Below are 322 nucleotides of genomic sequence, written 5' to 3'. Positions count from 1 at the left end.
GGCGCCCCAGCCCCGCTGCGCCTACGCGGCGCGGGCGCCCCAGGCCCGCCTCCGCCAACGCCGGGCCTAGGCGGAGCCCGCGCCTGCCCACCCCGCCGCAGGGCCTACCCGCGAGCCCGCTCTCCCCGGCCGAGGAGCCCCCCAGCCGCGCGAGGCGGCCCCCCAACACCACCGGCGCCCCCGGAGACTCACCGGAGCGGGGCCTGCGCGGCGCAGCTCGGGCCCAAGCAGCGACGGCAAATGGCGCGCGCTCCTCCTTCTCCTCATGGACGGCGGCGCGACCCCGGCAACACGCGGGGTTTCCCGGAACTGTTTCCAGGGA

The 322-nt window shown here is 79.2% G+C and overlaps 1 protein-coding gene across 4 annotated transcripts in view; it reads right to left on the bottom strand.

Annotated features, from left to right (window-relative positions):
• HNRNPR (heterogeneous nuclear ribonucleoprotein R) overlaps positions 1-322 on the bottom strand; it is a 25,816-nt gene extending 25,494 nt beyond the window's left edge. For 2 of the 4 annotated variants that reach the window (XM_026076314.1, XM_026076315.1), the window contains exon 1: positions 193-316. In XM_026076314.1, the coding sequence (XP_025932099.1) occupies positions 193-267 (75 nt within the window). In that variant the 5' untranslated portion in view covers positions 268-316. Of the gene's footprint in view, positions 1-192 lie in introns of all 4 variants that reach the window. The other 2 variants (XM_026076318.1, XM_026076316.1) reach the window with 2 other exon arrangements.

This window comes from Apteryx rowi, unplaced genomic scaffold (genome assembly GCF_003343035.1).
Source record: "Apteryx rowi isolate R43461 unplaced genomic scaffold, aptRow1 scaffold_43, whole genome shotgun sequence".
Taxonomy (NCBI): Eukaryota; Metazoa; Chordata; class Aves; order Apterygiformes; family Apterygidae; genus Apteryx; species Apteryx rowi.
This window is presented reverse-complemented; position numbering and strand designations above follow the sequence as displayed.